The sequence below is a fragment of the Eupeodes corollae genome, chromosome 1 (genome assembly GCF_945859685.1).
Source record: "Eupeodes corollae chromosome 1, idEupCoro1.1, whole genome shotgun sequence".
NCBI classification, from domain to species: domain Eukaryota; kingdom Metazoa; phylum Arthropoda; class Insecta; order Diptera; family Syrphidae; genus Eupeodes; species Eupeodes corollae.
In genome coordinates this window covers 214,174,786-214,202,129 of record NC_079147.1, presented here as the reverse complement: position 1 = coordinate 214,202,129, position 27,344 = coordinate 214,174,786, and the positions used below count along the sequence as shown (strand labels likewise).

The following is a 27,344-nucleotide window of genomic DNA, read 5'->3' as shown; positions in this document are numbered from 1 at the left end:
TTTAATACACAAACGACTATTACAAAAAGAATGTTTTATTGTCTGCATTAAATAAAACATATTTAATTACAATTAGAAACAAATTATTCAAATATTATTTAATACAAGAGATTTGAACATGTTTCTTGACAATTAGAATAAAAATCAATCCTGCTACAAATTAAATTAACCTCCCTGATACAACGGCAAATAGGTTCATTTCGACCATAATTGCTACGATGAAACTTTTCATAAATAATAAATCGACAACGTGTTGTTCTTGATGGAGCTTTTCCTCCAGTTACTATGCTGTCTCTAATAAACATCACTGAAAAGTATACTCTACGATCTTGAAGAGATTGTATTCCAAACAGCAAACACCGAATACTATAGGACGGTCTTGGAATCCTCCATTTCAACTTAAAGAAAGCATATCTAGTAAAATTCTTTTGAACTCTCTCAATTCTATCCCTTGAATTATTATAATAAGGATTCCAGACTATGCTGCAATACTCTAGAACCGACCTTACAAAAGAATTATATAGTGATTTTAATGTATAGGGATTTGAAAATTCTCTGGTGTTTCTTTTGAAAAAAAAAACAAGCATTTGATTAGCTTTATTAATCATATAGTCGTAGTGAGGTAAAAATGACAAATTGGTATCTAAGATAACTCCTAGGTCTTTCTTTGTTCTCACTCTTTCTAGTTGTATGTGTTTGATGTTATAAACAAACAAAATTGGGTTGTAATTCCTGAAACACGACAAGACTTGACATTTAGAAATATTAAGAAGAAGGTGATTCCGTTGGCACCAATCATCTAATCTTGTTAGATCCTTCCAAAGGAGCGAACAATCAGATTCACTGCTTATTTTACGATACAGTTTTAGATCATCCGCAAAAGAAGGCAATTCGAACCACAAATAACAAAAACAGTAATGGCCCTGAATGACTTCCTTGAGGAACCCCTGATGGAACAAAGTCACACATGAGAACGAGCAATCTATTTTTACTTTTTGAATTCTACCTGTCAAGTATGATTTTAGCCACTTCAATAACGAAGAGTGAATACCTAGGGAAGTTAATTTATGAAGTAAGACGTTATGATTAATTCTATCGAATGCTTTCGCAAAATCTGTGAAAATAATATCCGTTTGACACATCATTTCCATATTTGATATGATATCGTGAGCCAATAAAGCTAAGTTTGTCGCAGTTGATTTACCTGAAACAAATCCATGTTGGAAAACTGATATGTGGCTACGAAACAAAACTGACAGTTTGTTACAAACTAGCTTCTCGAATATTTTTGGTATTGCAGAAATTTTACATATTGGCCTATAATTAGTAATTTCCTGCCTTGACCCCGATTTAAAAATTGGAGACAAAAACGAAATTTTCCACTTATCCAAAAAATTTTCTTCTGCAAGTGAAAGATTAAAAATTATAGCAAGTGGTTCAGCTAACGCAATTGCACAATTTTTTAAAAGACAAGCAGGAATTCCATCGTGTCCTTCACTTTTATTGGCATCTAATCCAGACAGGGCCTCTTCAATTTCTTTACGACTTAAGTTCACCGAGCCGAAGTTGACAATTCTATTTACGGAAGGCATCTCTTGGATGGAAGAAGTCCTAAGACTATGGAACTTGATAATCACGTTTAATCTGAATGCATTTGAAACACCTTCTATACTTAAACTCTTTTACCTTGCTCTCATTTTCAAAATTTAGTTTCAAAATTTGGTATCACTTTTTGGGGAGAAACTGTTCAAAAGATTTCATTGTCGGAAAAAAACCTTTATAAAAAGATTTCTTAAATTTATTACAGAACGGGCCCCTTAAGTCTAGTTTCGCCCCTGAATGAATCGGCAACCCCATGTGTTATGTAAATAGAGAGATCCAGGTCTCCTACTTCTTCCAACTATTTCTTTAACCTTCCTAACTACATCACTTATCCTATCTTTCTTTTATTTTGCAGGCAAACATCTTAACTTCGTTGTTGTTTTATTTCATGAATGAACTAACGAGTAAGCTGGTTACACTCATAATGTGATTTCATTTCCCTAACGAACATTTAATAGTACTACTCTTACTCCTACTCGTATCCAGCAAAATAGGCTCATGACCGTATCCGTACCAAAGGGCGTGTTGCTAACTTCGCAAGTTGGAAAATGCCAATAGCTCAATAGTGAGGCAATGGATTTGGAAACGATTCACAACAAAACGACAAAACAAATGAAAAGTAAATGGAAGCTATATGTTTGTAGTAGGTAGACGACTTCGAAGAAGATTTAATATACTGCCCAACCCATTTTCCTAAAGAAACGAAACAACATTTCTTAAAAAAAGAAAAAAAAACTCACCTGAATTGTGAACTTGCTGCTGCCATAGGTGGATTATTGTTTCAATAAACGCAAACTTAAGTTGGAATTGATTTTATTCAAACTTTTCACTTGATTTTACGTTCGGCAATCTTATCGGAAGCGACCGACGCACGATGGATGAATGAATTGTGTAGATGTACGTGAATATGAATTGTATGTGCTATGGAACGGCGGCGACGGTCGGGAGCAGCAGAGGTGGAGACGACGACGACGCCAAGACAGAAGAAATTTGAGATTTTTGATGGAGGCGGATATATTTTTCAAAAACAGTTCTCAATTTTATAATATTCAAGATTTCAACAATGAATGACACTTTCTAGACTCGGAATTTCCTTTTATTGTGCGTTAGTTGTTCCAATTAATAAACAAATAACAACATTATTTTTGTATTTATATATTTCGAACAAGCAATGTGTGGAAACACTCAAGACTCAACTTAAGAAAAGACAATTTGCCGATTCACTTTTTTCTTTGAACTCGCAATCACAATCCAAATTTTGTAGTTAATCTTTTTAATCTTGATAAATTGTTTAAAGTCCATCTAATCGTCTTTTTATTGGAATTGTTATTTTTGAAAAATTAAATTGTTCAGAGCAACAGCAGAAAGAAGTAGCAAACACCTGCACGATTTTTTCTCGACTCATAATTCTTTTTTCCATTTTTGTTTCTTTCGGGGATTTTCTTGGTCTTTTGGTTTCGCAGTGGTTGAAATAAAAGGAAATACGAGAAATATGTTGAGAAAGGCTAAATGTCACAGTACAGCAAAATGTAGCAGCTGTCAATTTGTGGAACGTATGAAAATGTAGATTGTGTGTTGAATGTTATGGTGTAATTAGACTTTTGATTTCGAGGGAAGTTTTGAGTATGCAAATATCTGTCATTGTTTCCCAATCATACGAGTACATTATTGGCTGGTCCGTTGTAGCTACAATAAAAAAAAAACATGAACACATCAATTTATTGGACTGTTCCATTCATTTTCAGACAAATTGGATATCACCTCAGTTAAGCCTTGTGACGCCTTCATTACTCAGATATACATAAGTAATGTAGTTACTTTTTGGTTTTTTGACCTGACAGATGTTTGCTAAATTCTTGCTAACTTGTTACTAAGCAAGTCTAGAGTTTAGGCTATTTAAAAATAAATTGAAAGCTCAGTTTAGGGCTAAATCTGTAGTCTAACTATAAACATGGAAAATGCTGTGTTTAAATAGTTATTATCATTGCCAAATGCCATATTTGATCTTTGTTTGTAAATTGAAAAACTGAAAAAGTAGATCATAACAAATAAATGTAACGTAAACTTGCTGTCCAGAAAAATGTCAAAGAAAATATAGATATCTTAGACGAGTTTTGAGTTATGTCGTGATCTGCAACATTTGAAACCAAGAAAAAGAAAAAAATATAAAACATGGTTTAATCCATTTATATTAAGTGACAAAGATGTCTACAAAAGATATCGTTTCTGGAAATCTCCAAGTTTAAACAGCTTTTATTATATCCAGCGGCCCTCATGAGGAACAAAGATCCTTTTTTTTATTATTATCACCTGGACATCATTTCCCTTATCGTCGACAATGTTGATGTGCCGGTGAATCGATTCTCTGACTGCGACCAGTTTTCCTGCCGTCTGCGTGCTATACATTTTTTTGCTGTTGATCTTAAATATGTTTAGCGTGCAAGACTGCCATGCCAGAGGTGTTGGGTTCAAAACCTAAGTATTTTTTCACGGGCAATGTCTCTTGTGAGAAATTGACGATTCCTACAAGAGTAATTCTTTTCATGAAAATTAGCACTCGGATCCAGCTTAAAATTGTAGGTCACCTCCATCACTAACAACATTCCTCGCACATAGGAATGGTTGAGAGTTGTAAATCATAAGGCTCTAGTTGTTCATAGACGCTGAGGGCCTTATCGTCGAGCCATTTTATATGTTTGCTGTAATCCTAATGTGGTGTTGCGGGTACCACAAATTTAACAGTGTAGAGTACGAAAAAGAATCGAAAACTAGGAGTAAACAGAGACGAAGAGACGGGTTATATAATTAAACTTTTGAAAATAAAACATTTTATGGAGGGATATAGAAAATGTGTCTTAAAAGAGTGTCACCTGTTTAGCTTTTTCTCTTTAAGTAGTTTTAAGTAGTTTATAGGTAGAATAGGTAGTTTAAGTTAGTTTTAAGTTTTGTTTAAGGACCTTATTTTAAGTAGTTTGTAAGCAAAAGTAAAAAAGGATATTGATATTAGTTTTTTTTTCTCAAACTTTTCTAATAAATACAAAAATAAATAAAATTTAAATTGAAGTAAAATAGATCTTAGGGCCGAAAGGCATTAGTATTAAGTGTTATAGTTTAGCTTAGAGTGTCCGTATGGGACCATGAAGTTAGTTGTAAGTTATGGATAATTAGGCTAGTTTTATGAATTTTTGTCTAGCTTTAAGATAGGTTTAAGAATGAATTAATAAAAATGAATTTAAAAAAAAAAAAAAAAAAAATGCTTTTTCTCTTGTAGGTTTGATGGACAAAATAATAAATAATTTTAAAATACCACCTCTTGCTTATATGCCTCAATAAGCTTATTATTTACCGAAACTAAAGACATCTATAATAATAAACTTTGACTAAATAAACAAATTGCAAAAGTTGTGAAGTTTTTTCATATTTCTGTTGAATTTTTAATGATTAGATGTCATCAATTCGAAATTAACTACTAGCAAACTATATCTGTTTGCAGTAGTTAACCTTCAAATTAATATTCACTGGTAACATAAAAACTAATTTTTATAAATTATACAAATTATTGAAATTTTATTTAAAAAACAACTAAGTTGTATTTCAATTTGTTAAATTTTAAGAATTAAATTTGAGAATATGTTAATTTCTTTTCAGTGTTCCACATTTCGAATTATTTAAGAAAAACTTCCCCTAATCCTACGAGCCAAATTATTAGGAAATTCCATATACTTTATAATATTGTAATGTATACACTCTTTATCTCTTTTACTCTAATATCGTGTAACATTAGAATAAGTTCGTAGCAACAGATGTGTTTGTATTAAAAAACATTTGTGAAGGACATTTAGAATAAGGGGCAACATCTAGTGGTTAAGAGGAGAACTCGCTTCGTTAAGTATCGAGAACATTCAGCGCCTACAAGAACCTAGTAGTTTCTCAAACCATTTTGAAGGGAATAAATAGGCTCTCATAAGCGAAGCGGTTCATTACTATTAATGATTGTAAACGGCGATAAAGTAAAGACTGTGTTTGAAAAGAAATAATTGAAAGGGTTAAATAAATAAGTTTGGAGCGATTAAAATGAAGTAAATTAGTTTTTATTTACAAAGTGTGAATAAGTTTTGATTGTCGGACTAAGCCGAATATTACAATATAAGCACTATTCACATGAGCACGACCAACGAATGAACCAATATTCGTCGATTTTGACATTTCTTTTACATGAGAGTTTTTAATTCGTCGCGAATAAGTTTGACAAGGAGCCACAGGCAAACACCATTCACCCCCCGAAACCAAAACAAGAATGATTTTTTTAGGTTAAGTACGCGCGATTATTTTATTCGTTGCTAGTGTGGATAATGTGGAACGCGAATAAAGTTTGACAGTTCGCATCAACTACCATTTGTTTCGCGACGAATACATTATTTTTATTAAATTTACTGATATGTAATATAGAATAGTAAAAGCATGCATTATAAATCAAATAGAAACTATATTGCTATCGTTTTGTTAAGAATTTGTGTGTAAATATGTCTTCAAACGTATATAAACTCACATTTTGTAATTCATTCGTCGTTCGTTGGTCGCGCTCATGTGAAAACTTCTTAATAGAGTCAATATACATAAGTACTCAATGTTAAGGAACGTTATAATTTGTATACCTTCCATATTTTTAATTTTATGTTTATTAATCCTTATATTTAAAATTTGTCTAAATTAACAATCAATACAATGCAGTGTGGACATCAGTTTATTATTTTCTCTTTGCATCCGTAGCGTTCTGGGCCAAAACATTGTTTTTTTTATGTCTCATATAGAACTTTTGTAAGACAGTTTTTTTTGACATTTTCCAAACTCTTTCCAATAATTGACAGAAAGTAAAGTGACGTTTCTCCCAAGAAATATCTTTACAAACATCACTTCGCCCGTCATGATTCCTCAATCTTCAGAAGAAATCACGAAATTAATTGAAAACAATACTGATTTATTGAAAAACTATACTCCGGCCTCTTTACCAGTTGAATACATCGATGTCCAATATGAAGAGAACACTTTCCAGGTTTGTTTTAATTCATAGAACCAGATATTTCAAATTCAATATTCCCATCAAACTAGGATGACTCACAGCACATGCAGATAAAATGCACTGATCTGCAATACCCATTCTCAGCTACTCCAGTCATCTCAGCTCCAATTCATGATGCCAACATCCTCTACGATGGACCTATTGGCTCAAAGAAGTTTATTGAACTTACACTGGATTACGAGAACAACATAGACTATCAATTTAGTCCTGGGGATACAGTTGGAATTCTAGTTTCTAATTCAGCAAGAGATGTAGATGTAGTCCTTATGAGAATATTATCTTGTGTCTCACCTGATGTTGTCTGTGATATTACAATAAAGCCCGAGACGACGAAAAAATCTCCCAAATTTCCCCCTCACGTCCCAAAACGAGCATCGCCACGAGCTCTTCTTCGCGACTGTCTCGATTTGAAGAGTATTCCAAAGAAACTATTCCTTCGGTCACTGGCTGAATACACAACCGAAACAATAGAGAAGAATTTCCTGATGCTATTGTCATCCAAAGAAGGAGCAAAACATTACAATCATATAATTTTGGAGCAGACAAGGACTTTTTTGGACATACTGGAACTTTGTTCAAGTTGTTGTCCCCCACTTTCAATACTTATTGAACATCTTCCACGCCTGAAACCAAGACCATACTCAATCGCAAATAGTCCCCTATCAGAGCCAGGCAAAGTTAGATTGATCTTCTCAACTCTCACCGAAAATCCAGGTGTAGCAACTTCATTCTTAACTCATCGGGTAAATAGCTTCCTGAAAAATCCAAACAAAACGGAACAAATAAGCTTTTACTTTAGAGAATCGAATCAATTTAATTTTCGTCACCAAGAAGACAGTATATTGATTGGGATTGGTTGTGGAGTTTCTCCATTTCTGGGCTTCCTCGCGCACAAGGATGAACTTATGAAACACAACACAACAGAACTAGGTTCGACGTGGCTTTTTGTTGGTTCAACTTGTCAAGACAGTGCCGTCCACAGAGACGAGTTGCTAGACTATCAGCTCAGGGGTGTTCTCCAACACTTGTATGAGAGCTTTTCGAGAGATCCCGATCCAGAGTGCGGGGATTTCAAATATGTTCAGGACCAGCTAAGAGGAAATATTCCAGAGTTCGTGGAATTGTTGACAAGAGGAAAAGCGAATTTATATGTTTGTGCTGATGGCACAAAGATCTCGAAGAGTATAGAACAATGTATAAAAGAGTGTCTGGCTATAGGTTTGGAATGTACAGGGGAAGAAGCTGAAGTTGTTATCAAGGAAATGCGTTTAGCTGGAAGGTACAAGAAAGATATTTGGGTCTAAATTAAAAACATGAATTTATGGTGCAATAAATTTAAGTGATAAAAACAATGTTTGTTTTAATTTCCTTCATTTATGATGTAGGCTAGTAAGTTGGAATATGGATTTAAACAGATTTTATTTAAAATTATAAATGGATCGTTTCGCTATTGGAGACATAATAAAAACTATATTTTATATGGGCTAGTAAATTAACAACTACCACTTTCCGGAAAGTTTTGTGTTCTTTTGATTCTACAATAGAAAATGAAATAAATCCTTTATACCTAGTTGTTCTCATGTTCACCTTGGAAAGAGACCATGCCTTAAAACAAGGCATGTATTCTTCCGCTTAATCTTTACTGAGCCGCGACAATTTGTTAACATGAGATTGCTATCTTCGAAATATGATGAACCTATCATAAACTTGGATATTCAAACTAAAAAATAATGCCAAGGCAAATCACAAAACTTTAGAGTTAACATAAAGCTTTAGGAACACATTCAAAGTAAACTAAAAGAACAATTTTACTACCCAAACTACAAGTAATCTAATATATAAAATTCTCCTGCCACATTGTTATTTGTTAGTTGCCATACTCCTCCGAAACGACTTAGCCTATTTCAATGAAATTTGCATATACATTCGGTAGGTCTGAGAATAGGTTTTTATCTATTTTTTATATTCCTAGGTGCTATTGTTTAATTGGCTCAACATCGTACATGGTGCAACGATCTTACGATAGTCTTTAGTGACGCTATGTACAATGAAGCACTCATTCATTTCGGTATGCATTCACCAAATCGAAATTCAACTGACACTGAATTGAATCGTGAACTACAATACAATACTGTAGAAATGGCAGCGATTGTCCCTGGCAATTTCCCACTAATGAATGAAGAACAAAGAACAATCTATGAATACATAATGCTCCAAGTTTCGGCAGGATAAGGTGCATTCTTTTTTTTTTTTGATGCACCAGGTGGAACGGGCAAAACATTCCTTATTTCGATAATTCTTGCTAAAATACGATCAAATAATTGTATCGCATTGGCTGTTGCATCTTCCGGCATTTCGGGAACTTTATTGGATGGAGGCAGAACAGACCAGATATTTCCCGATGTACCTACACAGGCAATATACAAATGAGGAGTGGCTGGCAGAAAGAGCAATTTTAGCAGCAAAAAATGTGGATGTCAACGAATTAAATCTTAAGATGCAACATTTGTTACCAGGAGACTTGGTGTCATACAGATCTATTTATACAATTTGTGATGCTACCGAAGCTGTAAATTATGAAACTGAGTTTTGGAACTCAATGGAGTTTTGGAACTTAGGCATGTCACCGCATAATTTACAGCTGAAGGTTGGATCTCTGGTAGGCAATTTTGTTTCGTAATTTGAACCCACCACGGTTGTGCAACGGCACGCGATTAGTAATTAAAAAATCAAAGCCATTATTCTAAATGGCGAATTCCAAGGTGAAAATATATTACCGCGAGTCCCTATTATACCCACAGATGTTCCAATTCAATTCAAACGCTTTCAATTTCCAATTAGATTGACATTTGCAATGACTATCAATAAGCTTCAAGGCCAAACGATGTCTGTCTGCGGCTTAGATTTGAGATCTTCGTGTTTTTCACACGGACAATTATACGTGGCGTCCTCTAGAGTGGGTAAACCATCCAGATTGTTTGTATTGGCGAAAGATGGGATTACAAAAAATATTGTACACTCTGTTGCTTTAAGGGATTGATATTGTTTGTTTGAAGTTTAGTCATAGTTTAAAGAATTGATTTTAATAAATTAAAAAAATTGTTTGGTGATTTGTTATTTTAATATTTTGTCACCGTTTACACTGCTTTATACCACTTATATACCATATCCTTACACACTTACAATAAGTCATTTATTTCTATCAAAATATTCTAAAGAAATTATTTATATGACAACACAACGTTGGTCGGGTCAGCTAGTAATAAAATATATATAGACAGATATTAATAATACTTACAGTTTATGATCAAATCTGATATCCGGATTTTTTCAGATAGTCAGGCCCCTATTTAATTGTTGCACTCCGTCTCTCTTTCAGGGCAATTCAACATTGATATTTTTGGTATTGTATTTTTTTCATTATACTCTTCTTCTAGGCTTTGAGTTACAATGAAAGAAAATTCACATAGATTTGATATTTAGTATACGTTTTTTACAAATAACATAGACAAATTGGTATAGTTTCATCCTGTTAAAAATTTCTGTTTCATTTAACAGCCATCGTAAGTCTACTTACTAAATATGGTTCAACAATACTAAAATCAAAATTAAATGATATGGTAAAATTTAATTTCACTGCAGAATAAAAATGCGTGTGCTACTATAAGTATATGAGCCGTTCTTAAGTCCATTTTGTTCACATTTCGAGAGGTTTAAAGGTTTTCTTAACGGTTTTTCAGTCTTAAATTGACTTATACCACTTTCGTTAATACCAAAATTATGAAAAGTAAAAACCGAGACACATCATGATATTGTTTAACTAACTTGAGCTTTAAGTATCAAACATTATTCTTTGCATGAATTATAAAATTCTTTAGAAACTTATTATTGTTAAAAGAATTTATTGTACATAGAAAATTAAAAATTTAAATTAGACTTTGTCAAGGGAATATTCCTTTTAAAAATTAAATTGTATGTTAATTTTCTTTCCTTTATGTTTCTAGCGTACTACGAATATCTTACTTAATTCACCATTAACTCATTTTTTCTTGAATGTGGACTTAAACCAATTAAAATAAAAACTGTTCGTATGATTAATATCGGCCCGCCAACGCTTTTTATTTTCCAATAAAATTAATTTTACTTTACCATTTAATTTTTATTTAAGTACTGTATTAAGTTAGTAGACTTTTAGTGGCTGTAAAATAAAATGCTGAAAATTGTTTTTTTTTTTTTCCATTGCAATAAAAATGTGCGTATTTAATTTTTTTTACCTATTTTTACTGCAGACGATACATGTAAAATTCAAGCGAAATTAAAAAAAAAAAACACTTCTGACAACATATGTTCTTATCAAGAAATTTTACTTAAACCAACAAACGTCATTCATTCCTATGAATGGAAAATTTTCGACGAAAGGGACTTTAAGGTAAAGCAAGTTTCTAGTATTTGACAGGTCAGCTGCCAAAAATTACCATCTTTAGAATGTTTGCTTAGAAGAAGAAAAATCTCAATGGGCAGGTTCATACGACATAAGGGACTTGAAAGTAAGGCATGTTTCTAGCATCTGATTGGCCAGCTGCTAAAAATTTGCTTTCCAAATAAGGCAAATTTATTAGAAACTTGACTGGAAAGTTAGCCAAGAAACATCTTTCTAACTATCAAGTCAAGTCAACTTATGTCAGAATGACAACCGATCATGTTTTTTTTAATTAACTGAACTCTACGATTTATTTATTTTTCGCACATTAATTTAAAATTTTGTGTAAAAGGGTTTCTCGTCAAATTGGAAAAGAAATACGTAATATTTTTGTATAACACGAAATGCAAATTGGGATGGACTTTTAGTTTGCCTGAAGATTGTTTAGTAGACAATAATATTTTTGTACGGTAAACTGAAGTTAGAAGTTAGGGAAGTAACGTTCTGCGTTTGAAGTTTATGACACTTGAAAAACTAACTTGTTGACTTGGTCAAAATGTACGTTCAAGGAGTGCAGTTGACTGCAAATAAAGGCCCTTATGTTGTCTGAACATGCCCATTCATTCCTATGGATTTAAAATCTAAGACGACATAAGGGACTTAAAAGTAAATTAACTTTCTAGTATTTGACAGGTCATCTGCCAAAATTGTCATCTTTAGAAAGTTTGCTTAGAAGAAGTAAAATCTCAATTACTTTCCAAGTCCAGTCTACTTGTGTCAAAATATCAGCCGAACACATTTTTGTATTCAACTGAGAAATAAATTTCATCACTTTTTATTTTATTACATTTTCCTGAACAGCTGATACTACTTGTATGTTCAAAAGTGGAGCATAAGCCATGATTGGTCGCATTCACAAAGCTAGTGGCTACGTAGTCAAAATTTAACTAGCTTTGTGAATGCAAAACTACACAACAATCTGGAACTGTCATATTATTGACAAATGCAAATATATAAAATAAAAACATTTTTGATTTGATAACTTTAACTTATCTATCGTGTTTTTAAATTCAATAAAATCAAATTTAAGACGCAATTTGAATGATTTATATTTGTATTTAAATATTGAACAATTTATTTCATTTTGATTTCGTGTTACTTTACCGAGCAGCTGATTGTGAAACGTCAAAATCATTCTCCAATTACTTTGTAGCCAATTTTTTATACTACGTCGGAAGGGAAATTTCAACTGCTTTTGTAGTTGGATTTAGCCAATCAGAATCCTTTGACTACGTAGCCACTAGCTTTGTGAATGCGACCATTGGTTTTCATCATTGAAACCAATCCTTTGAATTTTGTTGGCGGGTCGTTTATAGTGATCATTAAAAATGTATGTATGGGTAGGGTCAGACAACATAAGGAACTTCATTTACAGTCAACTGCATTCTTGTAACGTACATTTTGGCCAAAGCAAGTAGTTAATTGGTCAAGGGTCACAAATTTAACCTTTACCTTCAGCTCATCGTACAAAAGCTATTAAAAAACATTATTGTATACAAAACTCTGCTGAGGCAAGCTGCAACACCATCACGATTTGCATTTTGTATTGTTAAGAAATATTACTTATTTCTTTTCCAATTTGACAAGCAACCCTTTAACACAAAAGATTAAATGAAATAGTGTAGAAAATAAATAATTCCTTATATGTAGTAATAAAGTGCAGGAGCCTGATTATGGGATTTGCGGCGAATCGTTTTGCTAGCGAGTTTGCCATTTTTCAACTATTGTTTTCGCTTTCTTCGTTTTGAATTAGACCAATTAACGAATTCAAAGGAGAATTTGAAATGTCATAATGTTTGTTGGCTAGTTGAAATATGCTTTTTTTTGCGCATTCACAGGCGGAAGAGTGTTTATTATTATTCACTGTTCGATTTCGTGGATTCTTTTTTGATTGTAATAATATAAAAATTTGAGCTAGTTTTATTTTAATTTTGTTATAATTTATTCACAATACACTATAAAATTTCAAAATTCATTCAAGGAACGATAAAAACAAGCCAATTCTTGGTTCTCGTCGAGTTTATGAAGAAAAATAAGGGAATTGCAACGGGAGCTCTAGTCGGTCCTGAACATCGGGCTAAAACAAGTCTTATTAATATTAAATATTTAATATTGTTTATTGAATAAATCACCGCAAACTTCACAAATTCATCAAAACAAAAATACAATTTTGTGGAAAGCTGTCAAAACAAGTGTGAAAACACTGGAATATTGGAAAAAAAGACAAACCAAAAGTGTCAAATCACTGGAATATAGGAAGAACTATTTTCCCTTCTCCGCGAATTCGTTAATAAAGAAATACGCCTAGAGTCTAATTTGAAAGGTCGAATTGAACCCGATCTGGCGCGAACCTCATAATCAGGCCCCAACGTTTCTTTGAATGAAAAACATGATCAATTGTCACTATGACATTAGTTGACCTGACTTAATAGTTAGGGAGATTTTTCGTGAATGACTTTCCAGTCAACTTTCCAATATAGTTGCCTTAATCGGAAGGACATTTTTTGCAGATGGCCAATCAGATACTAAAAACTTGCCTTTCTTTCTAGTCCTGTACTGTGTCGCCAGAACCTGCCCTAAGTCATTGAAAAAGATTTCATGATAGAAATCCACCGACAAATGTTAGCTGACAGAAACCTATCATGATTCGTTTTATTTTTGAACATAAAAGTATCAATTGTTCAGAATAATGAATGAATTTCCGTCTGTAAAATAGAAAAATATATTTTTAGCTATAAATATCCGCGCAATTAAAATTTTTCAATTTTGTAATGAAATTGAAACACGATCAAATTTACATTCAAAAAATGTCCGGATTGATTTCAATGATAGCTATAGCCCTTTATATACTAGGAAATGTTTGAGTATTTTCTTAACGAACAACTGAAAAATCTAGAATAGACCAAAGTTATAAATTTCGAGTCTATTGAATAACATTGGTCAACAAGGTTATGTAGATAGGAATGAAATTATCCTTTTTCTAAGGCTTTTGATGGCTATAGTTCGAATCCGACTTCAAAATTAATTCATCACAATCGCTATGACTTATGGTTTGGATTCCTGAATAAGTACTAACGAATTTTTCAAAAACATAAGGGAATCACATTCTTGGCTTTTCAAAACGTCAGATAGAATCAAATAAAAATCTATTACTCATCTCATAACTAATGTGAAATTTGTACTTTACAATTATTAGTAATCCTTTCATAAACCGTTTTTGGTTGTTTTTAACATTTTTTAAATGGAATATCATTTAATTTAAAGCATTTTGAATTCAAGACATCCTAATACTTTGAAACAAATATTCTTTTGTTTATAGAACAAAAAAAATTAACCCAATGTGCATCAATTTTACTACCGAGGTCCGAGAATCACATTTTGGACTACAGTCGAGGAGGAATCAGCGTCACTAGGCAAGAGTTGGAGGGAGCTAAAACATATTTCTAGAAAACCGCACACGATGGCGCGTAGTCCTAGTAGAGGGCCTGACGGACTAAACAGGACTGAGGACCTTAAACATAAACAATAAACAGCAGCTAAAAAAAATTATAACTTACGAACTGTGAAATGTAACGATTTAAAGGGCAGATAAAACATCCTTGGGGAGAAGAATATTAACTTTAATGTCCCATGCAGCATCAAAAGTATGAAAAAAAAACAATTATTTAAAATTGTTTTATGGTGTTTTTTTTTTTTAATTAAATTAATCAATTAATTCCTTTTCCAGTAACTCTGCTTCAAGTTAAAACACTATAAAGTATTTTGTTTACAAAAAATGTATATTTTATTATTTTTTCTCCCTTGAGAGAAATTTCGATTGAAAAATAAAATATCAATTTATAGTAAAATAATACGGTAAACATGTCCTTTTTCTTATTACCCAAATGCACATTGGCCTGGTGAATATAATGCTATTATTGTTTTTATTTTTTAATCTTATGATTTTCATGTTCATGTTTACCATAGAATGTATATAAACTATAACCTAAAGCGAGAAAATAATACAATAAAATTTACAATTACATATGTATAATAATAATAATATAATAATATTTTGTTTAGATAGATGGGGAAAGTACTAAATTACAAAAACATTTAAGACACACAAGTCGTTCTTAAATATAGACAACAAAACACTTACAGTTAACAAAAACTAAAAATAGTAAATAGTTCTTTTTTTTGATTTATTTTTCAACGAAACAAAATAAACAATTAAAATATTTAATTTATATTTGATATTTTTATGTATACTTGTTTTTTGTTTTTCTCAGACAGTTGTAGTTGAATATTTTCATTTATGAAATATTGTTTATTATTTATGTGATTATTAGTTCTGATTATTAAGTTAAATTATTTAAACAAATACAAAAACACAAAGATTTTAATATGACTAATGGGAATTTGATGTATTTTTTCTTGTTCAATATTTATCTTTTTATACTTATTTATGTACAATTGAATGATTAATTATATTATTATATTTTTAGTGTAAAAATACAAAAAGTATAATCTTGGCTATTCTTGTTTTTTTTGTTTCTACTTTTTTTTTCTATGTTATTTATATTTTTAAATATCAATTTATTTATTGTTATAAGTAAAAAATATTTAAAATCATTACAAAAATTGTTTTACTTTCTTTTGTATAGAATAGAAAGAAAAAATTGCGTTGTATATTGTGCTTAAGATATAGTATGTTGTATCGTTTAGTTTAAGGTTTGCATTTTATTTTATTTTATTTTCTTTCTTTTACTTTTAAAAATAAAAATTAAAAATGCTATAAAATCATTTTTTACAGGGTATTTAATTGATTTTGCTCGTTAATATTTTACTATATTGTATTTGTGTTTTTATAATGTTTAGCAGTTTTAAGATAAGTATGTATATCAGTTTTGTATGCTCTGAACGGAAGCGTTTTTTAAAAATGAGTACAACCATACATATTAGAATTAATAGAATTTAGTTTAATTGACAGCCGATATAGATAAAGTTTTATTATTTTCAGTGCACATTGGAGTACAAGTTTTAAGTTTTGATATATTATGTTGAGGTTCGAACCAGTTGAGCAATGATATTTAATGATTTAATGGGAAAAAGGAATTTCAATATTACAATTTTTTTTTTGAATTAGGAATGTTTGTAGTTGGTTAAAGTATTAAAAACATAAATAGATAGGAATGTTCCTTTACTGAAGTATTAAATGCATTTCTGATAATGATTTAGTCTACGAAGAAGAAAGGACTGATATTTTCTGTAAAATTTAAAAAGTAAGGCCATTGATATGATTTATTTATAAAGGAAATGTGTCAAAGTTGTGAGGTTTGACTTTGCGTTTTAAAGAGAATCAGAAACGAGAGTCTTAGGATGTAAGAACTGAAAGGACAAAAAGATCACGTGAATAAATATGGTGAGAAGCTAGTTTTAACTATTCCCGAGGAACATTGGGCAGGTTTAGACGACATAAGGAACTTGAAAGTAAGGGAAGTTTCTAGCATCTGATTGGCCAGCTGCCAAAAAATTGCCTTCCAATTAAGGTAACTTTAGAAAATTTGTAAAGAAAAATCTCCCTAACTATCTAGTCAATTCCACTTATGTCATATTGCAAGCTAGTCATATTTTTTCTTTCAACTAAAGCTGGGGTGGAATCGGCTAAGGTGATTGTTGAGAGTTGACAGTCAAAATAATAGAATTTAATCTGTGCAAGGTGATAGTCAAATTGTTACCTAAAATGCTGTCACTAGCAAAAATTTGATAGTTATTTTCCTACAAACATGTCGTTTCTGAGTAGAGCTACCAGACGCTTACATAAAACGAATGGAAAAGTGTCAGTTACCTTTTTTAGGTACAAAAACACATTCTTGTGACGGACAAAGCTTACGACATTCGAAAAGCATAAGAAAAGAGAGAATGTTATTAAAACACAGACAATTTTATTTAGATACTTTATCTTTTAAAAATTTCACCATAGCAACAATGAATTGTGACAATTATATTCTGAAATTGTTGAATCGAATTGAATTGAATCAACTTATACGGACGGGAAACTCGGTGATAGTCAATGTGACTTTTAAAAATTTGATAGTCAACTATCACCTTATCCGATTCTACCCCTGAACATTTTTATTCTGTGATTTATTAATTCTATTTTTTATTTATGTCAAGGGTTTCCTTTTTAAGTTGGTAAAGGAATAAATAATATTTATTAAAAATACAAAATACAAGTCGAAATTGACATGTAGTTTGGCTGAGAAGTTTTTTGTAGACAATTATGTATTTAGTAGTTTTTAAACGATCAACTGAAAGTAGAGGTTGGTAAAGTAAAGTTCCGAATTTGAAGTTTATGACACGTTACCAAGTAACTAGTTGCCTTGGTCGAAATAAACGTTCAAAGAAAGCAGTTGACTGCAAATGAAGTACCTAATGTTGTCTGAACCTGCCCATTATGAGGCTTTCTCTTATTAAGACTTAAAACACATATTTAGTCCTGCATTTTGATTTTCGGTAAATTTTCGAAAAACGAAGAGCTTATTCGACACAGAATTAAAAATTTTTAATTCATCCCGTTTTTCAATCTTTCATAAGTTACTGAAAGATTTCATTGTTACGACTGGGGTGGAATTGGCTAAGCTGATAGTTGACTATCTGTGTAAGATGATTCAACTAAATTTAGTTCGATTGAACAATTTCCGATTTAAATTGTCAAATTTCGTTGTTGCCCTGATGAAATTTTAAATTGATTCTTATAAAATATCTAAATAAAGGTTTCAAATTGGCTGATTTTTTATAAAATTCTTACTTTTTTTGCTTTTTTCGAATGTGGTAAGCTTTTTCGGTCACATGAGTGTGTTTTTTAAAGAAACAAAGTGAACTAAAAACATTTTCCAGTCGTTTGTGTAAGTGTCTTGTAGCACTATTCGGAATAAGCATATTTGTTTAAAAATGACTATCACTTTTTTTTGTGACAGCTTTTTAGGTATCAATTTGACTATCACTTTACTTAGATCAAATTCTTTCATTTTGATTGTCATCAACAATGACCTTAGCTGATTCCACCCCTGGTGTTTTCAAAAGTTTATTGTCGGTTAGAAGACTACCGACGAATTAAATTTAGCCTAAGCAGCATACAAAGTTGTAAGTTTATTTTTCTAGATAATATTGCAAGAAATGGATTATTCTTTTAAAAATAATCTGATAAATGTGCATGTCTAAAGTAAACGGAAATAATATTGCTTACGATGTTTTTACTGCATACGAAAGTTCTAACAGACAAACTAAAATGTCCAATTCTGTTTATTTATATCTTCCTCTCTAGCTGTTTAATATTTCAATTTTATTATTATTTTAACATGTGAATGTGACTACTAATAAACAAAGTCAAAAACAACACAAATTCTCCTAAATTTGTTCTATGAATGTCATTCCTCAACAAAATGCAAACAAAAATACTTTAAGTGCTAACAGGAAAATCATAATAATGTAACCTTAAATTTAATATCAAACATTGTTTCAATCTTATTTCTTTTCTCCTTATTTTTCTAATAATTTCCCATTTGAATTCCATCAAGAACTGACTAATCAATTAAGAGGAAGGAATTGCTTTACATGAACGAAATTATATTCCGGCATTAATCTTAGGGTTTATATGTTAAGTAATCCCCCTAGAGTTTATCCGCCCATATTTCAATCTTCTTCTAAAAGAAGAGGGTTTTCCAATACGGACATGCACTCTCTATTCAAAGAAATGAAGAAAGGAAAGAAATGGAAAGCAAATAGAGAAAACTGAAAAACACATTCGAAAAATGCTTCACTGAAGGAATGATTGATTGAAATTGGGACTGACTTTTAACTTTTTAAAATTTCAATGTGGAAAAAGAATCCGTCAAGATTTATGCTGGCAATGATAAGATATCATTTTTAAATGCTTTGTATGTCAATAAAGAAGATTGAAAAAAAAATGGAAGAATTTTCCTTCTTGCAGATGCAATTTCTAAAAATTAAAGCCCTCCGCTGGCTGTTTTAGACCTCAACCACAATATCATAATAATTCGTTGTGATAATTTTTGTTATTGTTTTTCTTTTGTCTTTTCATTTCATTTTTAGTTGTTGTGGAAGACATTATAATAAGATAATACAATAAATTAACAGCTTCCTTTCTTTTTTTGTTTTCGTGTTTCATGAAAATATTTAGTTAACTAAAAATAGAAAAGAACGCATTCGTTTTCATATGATGTTTTTTTTTTGTTTAAGAAAAAGTAGGGAAAAAAAGAAACATTTTACTAGGGACACAAAAATTAACCTAATGGCACTTTTAAAATTAATTAACCTCCTTATTGAGTTTTACTTTGTTTATGTTGTATAAATATTTGTTTTATACAAAAATATCTACGATGTGTTTCTTTTTGTTTTATAGTTATTAATTTTTTGTTTTAGAAAAATCCATTGTGCGATTTGATGTGATTGTTCTCTGCGATTTATTTGTTTTGTTGTAAAACAATTAAAAATGTAGAAATCGTTGTTGTTGTTTTTGTTGTTATTGGTTTGCTTTTGTTTAAATATAGTTATGTATAGTTGTTACATATTGAAGATTTTGGTAATTTTATTTTTCGTCATAGGAAATCTGAAATTGGAAGAAAGAAAAACACACATTAGTTATGAAATATTTGCATACATTAAGTTTAAATTCGTAAGCCATTTTCAAATCATACACATAATAATCGATTAACAGCAAAATTTGGAAACCTAAATTCCATTTTATAACAGCTAGCAGATGTATTTTTTAGAATTCAAAGAAGGAACAAATTGGAAATCGGCAAGTAATTTGGCAAGCAAATATGATCTACAAAATACAAAATAACGATAAGAAAACAAATATGGCTGAAATGATTTTATATCACAAAAAAATACATTTTTATGATAACAAAAGGGGATGTCTCATTCGACACACGATAATAATATTATTTTTTTACTCAATCCATAGCGAAAAAGTTTGGGAGTTCCTTAACACAACAAACAAAAATGTTTTCTATTTAGAACTTGAAGCATTTAGTTTGCTTCGAAGAATCATGTTTATGGCTTCTTATGATAATAATATATTTAGGTAGTTTTAGTTCAATATTATTTATTTTTCTTTTATTTCACTAGCAAAGAACTAATGGAATACCCATATTAATACATTTAAAAGATATACACTGACACACGATAGTTGACAGTGACAAGCGTTATCATTTGTGTTGTTTGCCCAACAAGTGGTGATAAGAAAAGAATATTTTATTGATTTGGGTTAGAAAATTTATTTCACTTTGCTATCTATCACAGAGCAATGGACAAAAATACAGTCAGAAGAACAAAACTACAAAAATAAAGGTACGAATTCAGTTTGAACTTTGAATTTTGTGTTGAAATACTAAATTCAATGGAGTATAACATTTGTATAAGCATTAAGTGATAGCTTTTGAAAAATAATAGGGTTTTTTATTTATATTAATATTTTTATAGGATATAACCAACAATTCTTCTAACCCAAAACTTGAATATAACTCCCATATTTGGGCAGTGCCACTAAAACAAGTTTAAGTCTTTAGGAGAGTATCGAAAAAGAGCTTTAAAATGATACGCTTTAGAACTATGCACAACCGACATATTTGCATCAGTCGAACATCTAACCAATTTCTCATGCTTTTCGTTGTTGTAGGCATATTTTTACAAACAATGTTCTATCGAACTAGCCAGTTGCATTTACCCCCTCGCACTTCCAGAAATACTCATTAGTTTAACCTTGAGCTCAATTTTGGACGTGCTGTCAAGTAAAGAGGTAGTACCCGTGGCATGATGGTTAGTGCGTTGGACTGTCATGCAAGGGGTCTTGGGTTCAATCCCTCCCTGTGCCAGCTTAATTTAAAACAAAAAAAAAATAATTTTCGCGGGTACTGCCTCTTGCGAGGAATTGACAAATCCTTCAAGAGTAATTCATTTCATGAAAAAGTGCTTTCTCAAACTAGCCGTTCGGTTCGGCCTTAAATTGTAGGTCCCTTCCATTCCTGACAACAGTACTCGCACACAGGAATGGTTGAGAGTTGTAAGTCACTAGGCCCTGGTTCACAACGGACTGTTGCCCCACCCCATTTGATTTGTCAAGTAAAGAGATTGTTTTTTCAACCGCACATCGAGAATGTGGATTGCTTTATTGATATTTAAAACCTTAGGACCAATTTACTTTATGTACAATGAATTGAAGTTGTTCACGTTGTGAAGTAAAGTTTTAAAATTGATTTTAAAACTAAATAATCTGAACATGCTGATTCTTTTGGACATCACATCATTTAAATGGTTGAAAAGTGATCATGCCTATCACAAATTAGATCGTAATCTGAAACCTTTGAAAACCCGTTCATATTTCAAAATTGTATGTGATTTTCCACTACGAAGATATTTGGGAATAGTTTATTTCGGGATTTGTAAAAGCTTCCGATTACGATACATTCATGATAGAGTTGAATGTATGACCTTGCAGGAAAACGATGGGTCCTCTATGAAAACACTGAAATAGGAAAACTTCCTGATATCGTCAATTTAAAGAAATCTTAGTGGTACAGTCATGATTATATTATTATAATTCGTTAAATACTAACGTTAACAATTTGTATTAATATAATATATACTAAAATCTAAAACTTAAATTAGACTATTGAAAAATATTAATTTGCAATTTATACTTTATTTATTTTTATTTGGTAAATTAATACAAGAGTGAAATTTATCATAGATTTCAATTAATTGATTTAAGGGGCTGTGTACACCATAGTTTGATCTTATACTTGAACGACTAAAGCTAAAGTTTAAACTATCAAAAACTTATGGTGTCCGATTTGACAAAACTGCAAGTACATCCTATGATTTGTCAAAGAAGGAAGATTTATGAGAGAAAGTCTTTGTGAAGGGATCGTAGACAAAAACGCAAAAATATGTTAGTTTAGAATCTAAGACAGCACCCAAGTCAGAAAATACATATACTCAACTTAAAGGACAAGAATCAAACATGTAACTAAAAACGATTGGAACTTTTTTGCTTGTAAAATTCAGACAAGACGATTTTTATTGCACATTTCCCTGAATAATATTAAGTCTTCTTGCAAGAGAAGACAGTCATATGTAGAGTTAATTTTTTTTAAATTTAAGGTCATCAGCATATATTAGGACAAAAGAACTTTGTATGATCGAAACCAAGTCATTTCTAAATAAAACAAATAGGAAAGGACCAATGTGACTACCCTGGGGGACTCCAGAATTCACAACAAATGAACTTGAACACTCATTACGAAATTTAACACTATAACGTCTATGTTGCAAATATATTTCCAGTTTATGAAATAGTCGTTAAAACCTTGCTGCGATAGTTTTAAAAGTAATGTTTAATGACACAAATTATCAGATGCCTTCCTGAAATCAGTAAAGATACAATCTACTTGTTCACGTTTTTCAAAAACATCGAAACAGAAAGACGTAAAGTGAAACAGATTAGTTACAGTTGAACGCTTTTTAACAAAACCATGCTGGTTATCACAGATCATTGCACTACAGTGATAAGAAAGGACGCTACATACGATTGAATCAAACAGTTAAGGTATCACAGATAGTTTAGGAATAGGTCGATAGTTCATTATTTCGTTTTTAGGACCTTTTTTGTGTACTGGTATTATGAAGAAGCTCTTCCAGTGAAAAGGTAACAGCGAGTTACTTAAAGCCTTAAGTTAAAAAGAACACATTTCTTTAAAACTAAAATTATTCTTATAATAAGTTAAAAATAATTTATACACTGCATTTTGTAGCAATAAATTTGAATCACAAATTATTTTTAACCATTCATTTCATAAATCACTCAAAATCAGATAAATAATGTTTAACTTACATTATGCCTCGTCTGAAAATAATTTTTAAAAAAATCAAATCGGATTCATTCAATAATGGACCACAAGAACCACATTGAGATTCTTAAACTAAATTTGAGAGAGTGCTCAAAAATTGGATCTAAAAAACCAATTCAGTATTTTCCAGAACAAAGACTCAAAGCATACTCGTAAAGCTTATAATGCCCGGATGTGGTTGCTTTATAATTGCCCTAGAGTAAGGAAATTCCACCCAGTCACCGAATATTAATCCGATCGAAAATGTATGGGACCATTTAGACCAGCAACTGAGGACACCAACCATTAAAAAGCAAGTGATCTTAACCCTAGAAAGATAATCATATTTTTTAGTGCGTGAAAGATAATCATACGTCTTAGAGACGTATGGCACTTATAAAGCGCGTTTAAAGATGACAATTGATTTTTCATCATTATTTCGTATTTTAATTCATTTTATTTGGGTTATTTTAAGTAAAATGAATCAGTAATTAAGTACAAAAGAAGTAAAATTTGAGCAAAATTTATAAAAAATCTGAACCACCTTTGAAAACAGAACGAACAAAGTTCTTTATTTTTTAAAGAAACCTTTGAGTTGACTTTGAGTCTTTATATTTGGTAAATTAGTTCATTGAGGGGTAAGCTAACTATAAAAAATAGTTTTAGTAATTTTTGAGAAAAAAAGTTTTTTCCCCATATACTTTTGTTCAGTGCACAAAAGTTTCATAAAAGATAATCATACGTCTCCCAGACGTATAACATAGTCATTACTGGCCCTAATGCATCTTCAGCGTGAATTTTAAGATGCACCATGCAAGCTCTGACCTAGTGCTGAGCAAATATAAAAAAATAATGTAATACGGCTTATAATTGAAAAGATATAACAATTTTTCCCCGCGCCATACGTCCCGCAGACGTAGATTATCTTTCTAGGGTTAAGGAGAAGATAGTGCAAGAATGGTACAAATTTTATGTTGAAACAACAGAAGTAGTGTGATTAAATACATAATAGGCGTTTTTGTTTTTAGCTCAGAAAAGAGTTCCTAAAAAAGTTGGAGCATGCTCTAAACGCTCTCTGAACAATGTAGATTTAGATTAGATTAGATTTTGAATTTATTTAAACATACATTTTTAACAATAATTTGGTTAATACAATCAATATGAGGCATGGCATTGCCGTTTGCCTGATTGACAACTAAAAGTATAGCTTTATATAAATTTAAAAAAAGAAAGTGCAGTTTAAGATTCAAACGCTTTATATAAAATTTGATGTCTATATTTAAGTGCTGTTTTGCAAAATGCATATATCTTTGTGACATCCATTTCCAGTAAAAGGCTTATGATATCAGAATTCGAAAGAAAGTCACTGCCTAGGATAAGTCTTCTTATTTTTCCCATGCACGAAATTTGGTCGATGGTATATTTCTCGTGGAAGTAGTTGTTTTATTCCCGGAGATTGTAGTCTAGTTTACTGCAAATCATGCGCTGCAGTGAGCTTTGGGCTTGCTCCGTGTATTGTGTTCTTGAGGCTTCATCCAAACGAGCTATTAGGCGATATAAAGTTGGCTTCTAAGAGGCAAGGGTTACTATAGTTTAGGTCAACATCCACCTGCTCGGCTAGTTCTTTCCAGTCTTTAAATCATCCACTTAGAGAGTGGATTGTTTGAAGAACTACTTTCTTTGGGAGACGATAACTTGGCATATCCAGAGCTTTGAGGATGTTATCGACCTGCAGCTTGAGAGTTTTTATGAATAAAGGCGATAAACCCGTTTTCAGCATTATCATGTAGTTTGGAAGATGGAAAATCCGTTTTATGTAAAATCTGTGCAGTTTTTCAACTTGTTGATATTTTCGACCCCAAGCTTGCGCCGTATAAAACATAACTAGTTCCGATACAGCTTCGAAGACCCTCAATTTACTGGTTTGAATAATTTCCTTATTATAAAAAATGCTTACATGCTACATTAATAGCTGTTTTCGCCTTAACAAGTTTGTCAGTGACATATTTTTCCATGCTCAAGTTCTTAGTAAAGAAGAACTTTCACTATTATAGGACTGCGGAGTATACTCGAGCAGAACAATGTCGTCAGCGAAAAGAAGAGCTTTAATGTCAACACCTGTGTACTCGATTCCTGCTGGTAATGCTTCCACTATATCATCAATGAAGAGTGCAAACAAGCTTGGACTGATTGCACAGTACTGTCTATCTTCTGATTTCGTTTTCAACCATTCTGATAAGCATTGGCCATTCCACACTGTTGTTTTGGTAGTCTTGTATACATTTTGAAATACCGAACAATGTCGAAAGCAGCTTTTTTTTCGCTCCTTTTTTCTCGTCGTTTTTAAACGAATTTTAAAAGTAAATTTAGATTCGAAATAAGAATCAATTTGTAAAAAATATTAAAAATTTTTCATGGCGAAAAATGCAAATAGTTTCTTATTTCTCGATAGAAACGAGTCAGCAATCGAGCGGAGTACAAAAATGTGATCGACGGTGTGGTATCCCGATCTGAAACCAGCTTGGAACTCACTAAGCAGATTATTAGAATGTATCCAATCACTTAAACGACTGAGCAGAATCGATGTAAATATCTTATATGACGAGTTTAAAAACGAGATTCCTCTGTAGTTTTCCGGAATTTCAGTGCTTCCCTTCTTGTGTATTGGGAAAATCCCGGCATCGCTGAACTAATTTGGGATAGTTCCTTCCTCAAAGATCTGGTTGAATACTGCTGTTAAAGACACAACAAGAGTATCTGTACCATATCTTTAGAATTCTGCGGGTATACCATCTGAACCCGCAGCCTTTCGATCCTTTTGGTTGTTTATCGATATAAACACTTCTTCCTTTGAAATTGGAATTTCAAGCCAGGTTTGGCATACTGATTCAAAAACTTATTTGGCGCATCTGGGTTTAACAATTGCTCGAAATATGTTTGCAGTCCATTTGAATTAAGATCCGGGCTTATAGTAAACTTTCCATTAAGTTTTCGGACCAGGTTCAGATGATTTGTTAAACTTTACAAGCTGATGTGCTTGGGGTTCCGAATAGTCTTTTTTCTTTTTTCGGCAGAGAAGTTTATAATTCTAATTATACTCTATGGAACGGTCTTTTGAAAATTTTGTATTATACTTCCGATATAAACGGTGATTTTTTAAGAGCTTGAGAACTTTTTAAAAAAAAAAACGCATAAAATTTGCAAAATCTCATCGATTCTTTATTTGAAACGTTAGATTGGTCCATGACATTTACTTTTTGAAGATAATTTCATTTAAATGTTGACCGCGGCTGCGTCTTAGGTGGTCCATTCGGAAAGTCCAATTTTGGGTAACTTTTTCGAGCATTTCGGCCGGAATAGCCCGAATTTCTTCGGAAATGTTGTCTTCCAAAGCTGGAATAGTTGCTGGCTTATTTTTGGATTTTCTGCCAACTTTTCTAGGGCCCATTCACTGAAAATTCGACGTTGTAGCAGATCGTTCGGCTTTAGTTCTTGCACGAGCTGTATTTTATACGGTTTTACACTAAGATCTTTGTGTAAAATCTTCCATGTGGTCGAATAACACAAACCCAATTGCTGCGACCGGCGACGAATCGACATTTCACGGTCTTCAGCAACACTCTCAGAAACAGACGCAATATTCTCTTCTGTACGCACTGTACGCATTCGTGTGGTTGGTTTAATGTCCAATAAAGTAAACTGAGTGCGAAACTTGGTCACAATCGCATTAATTGTTTGCTCACTTGGTCGATTATGTAGACCATAAATCGGACGTAAAGCGCGAAACACATTTCGAACCGAACACTGATTTTGGTAATAAAATTCAATGATTTGCAAGCGTTGCTCGTTAGTAAGTCTATTCATGATGAAATGTCAAAGCATACTGAGCATCTTTCTCTTTGACACCATGTCTGAAATCCCGCGTAATCTGTCAAATACTAATGCATGAAAATCCTAACCTCAAAAAAATCACCCTTTACAAGCGTAAGAAACGCTTCTCGCCTGCATGCATTCCTTGTCAAATCAAGGTTCTCGTTATGCAGTATTTCTTTGACTGATATTTGGTACATGGTATGCTCCTTTTATGCTTTTTTTAATTTTGTTCAGGCTTTCGTCGTATTGTTCCATCATCTTCTGATGCTCTGAGCGCTGTCTCTCTTTGACATTTGTCAATTTACTTTGTATTTTCTCCTACAGAAACAAGAAATAAGATCCTAAACATTTATTAAAATGGAAACACTAAATGTAATCAACCAAGAAGAAGATTAAGTTGCTCCTACTCAGT

General features: G+C 31.8%; 3 protein-coding genes across 5 annotated transcripts in view; 1 reads left to right on the top strand and 2 right to left on the bottom strand.

Annotated features, from left to right (window-relative positions):
* LOC129954178 (growth hormone-regulated TBC protein 1-A) overlaps positions 1-3,119 on the bottom strand; it is a 58,992-nt gene extending 55,873 nt beyond the window's left edge. For all 3 annotated transcript variants that reach the window (XR_008782656.1, XR_008782655.1, XM_056067911.1), the window contains exon 1: positions 2,343-3,119. Coding sequence is in view for 1 of the 3 variants with exons in the window: in XM_056067911.1 (XP_055923886.1) it covers positions 2,343-2,368 (26 nt within the window). In the remaining 2 variants the exon portion in view is untranslated. The remainder of the gene's footprint in view (positions 1-2,342) is intronic.
* A 3,368-nt stretch (positions 3,120-6,487) lies between these two features.
* On the top strand, positions 6,488-8,034 carry LOC129938463 (methionine synthase reductase). Its single transcript, XM_056046049.1, has 2 exons — positions 6,488-6,655; positions 6,712-8,034. Exons 1-2 carry the CDS (start codon positions 6,527-6,529, stop codon positions 7,984-7,986), a joined length of 1,404 nt encoding a protein of 467 aa, XP_055902024.1. The 5' UTR covers positions 6,488-6,526; the 3' UTR covers positions 7,987-8,034.
* Positions 8,035-14,920: 6,886 nt separating this feature from the next.
* Positions 14,921-27,344, bottom strand: part of LOC129953339 (serine/threonine-protein kinase PAK 2) — a 62,221-nt gene continuing 49,797 nt past the window's right edge. The window contains exon 2 of the mRNA XM_056066459.1: positions 14,921-19,776. The gene's annotated coding sequence lies outside the window, so the exon portion shown is untranslated. The remainder of the gene's footprint in view (positions 19,777-27,344) is intronic.